At 61.9% G+C, this 289-nt stretch overlaps 1 protein-coding gene across 1 annotated transcript in view; it reads right to left on the reverse strand.

Annotated features, from left to right (window-relative positions):
• Positions 1-289, reverse strand: part of AMBP (alpha-1-microglobulin/bikunin precursor) — a gene marked incomplete at its 3' end in the record, with an annotated part of 5,123 nt that overhangs the window by 4,074 nt on the left and 760 nt on the right. Inside the window, exon 2 of the mRNA XM_010144991.1 lies at positions 4-41. Within this exon, the coding sequence (XP_010143293.1) occupies positions 4-41 (38 nt within the window). The remainder of the gene's footprint in view (positions 1-3; positions 42-289) is intronic.

The raw sequence follows: 289 nt of genomic DNA on the forward strand, positions 1-289 counted from the left end.
CAGGTTGTGCCGATGGCGATGTCGTACCTCTTCCCGTACATCTGCGGGGAGAAGAAAGAGGCAGCTCCACCGTGAGCCCTCTCCACAGAGGTGGGACATCTGGTTTTCTGGAGACCTGAAATACGACCTGAATGGTCCAGAGAGCAACCGGGGGGTGATGGGGCAGGGTGGCGAGGCCAGAGCTGCTGCAGGATTTGGGAAGCGGATCAGCACCAAGCAGGATTTTCCTGGGGCCCCTGACCCCCAGCCTGGGCTGGAGGCATCAGGCTGGCATCTCCCCACGGGTCCC

Source organism: Buceros rhinoceros, unplaced genomic scaffold (genome assembly GCF_000710305.1).
Source record: "Buceros rhinoceros silvestris isolate BGI_N320 unplaced genomic scaffold, ASM71030v1 scaffold13951, whole genome shotgun sequence".
Taxonomy (NCBI): Eukaryota; Metazoa; Chordata; class Aves; order Bucerotiformes; family Bucerotidae; genus Buceros; species Buceros rhinoceros.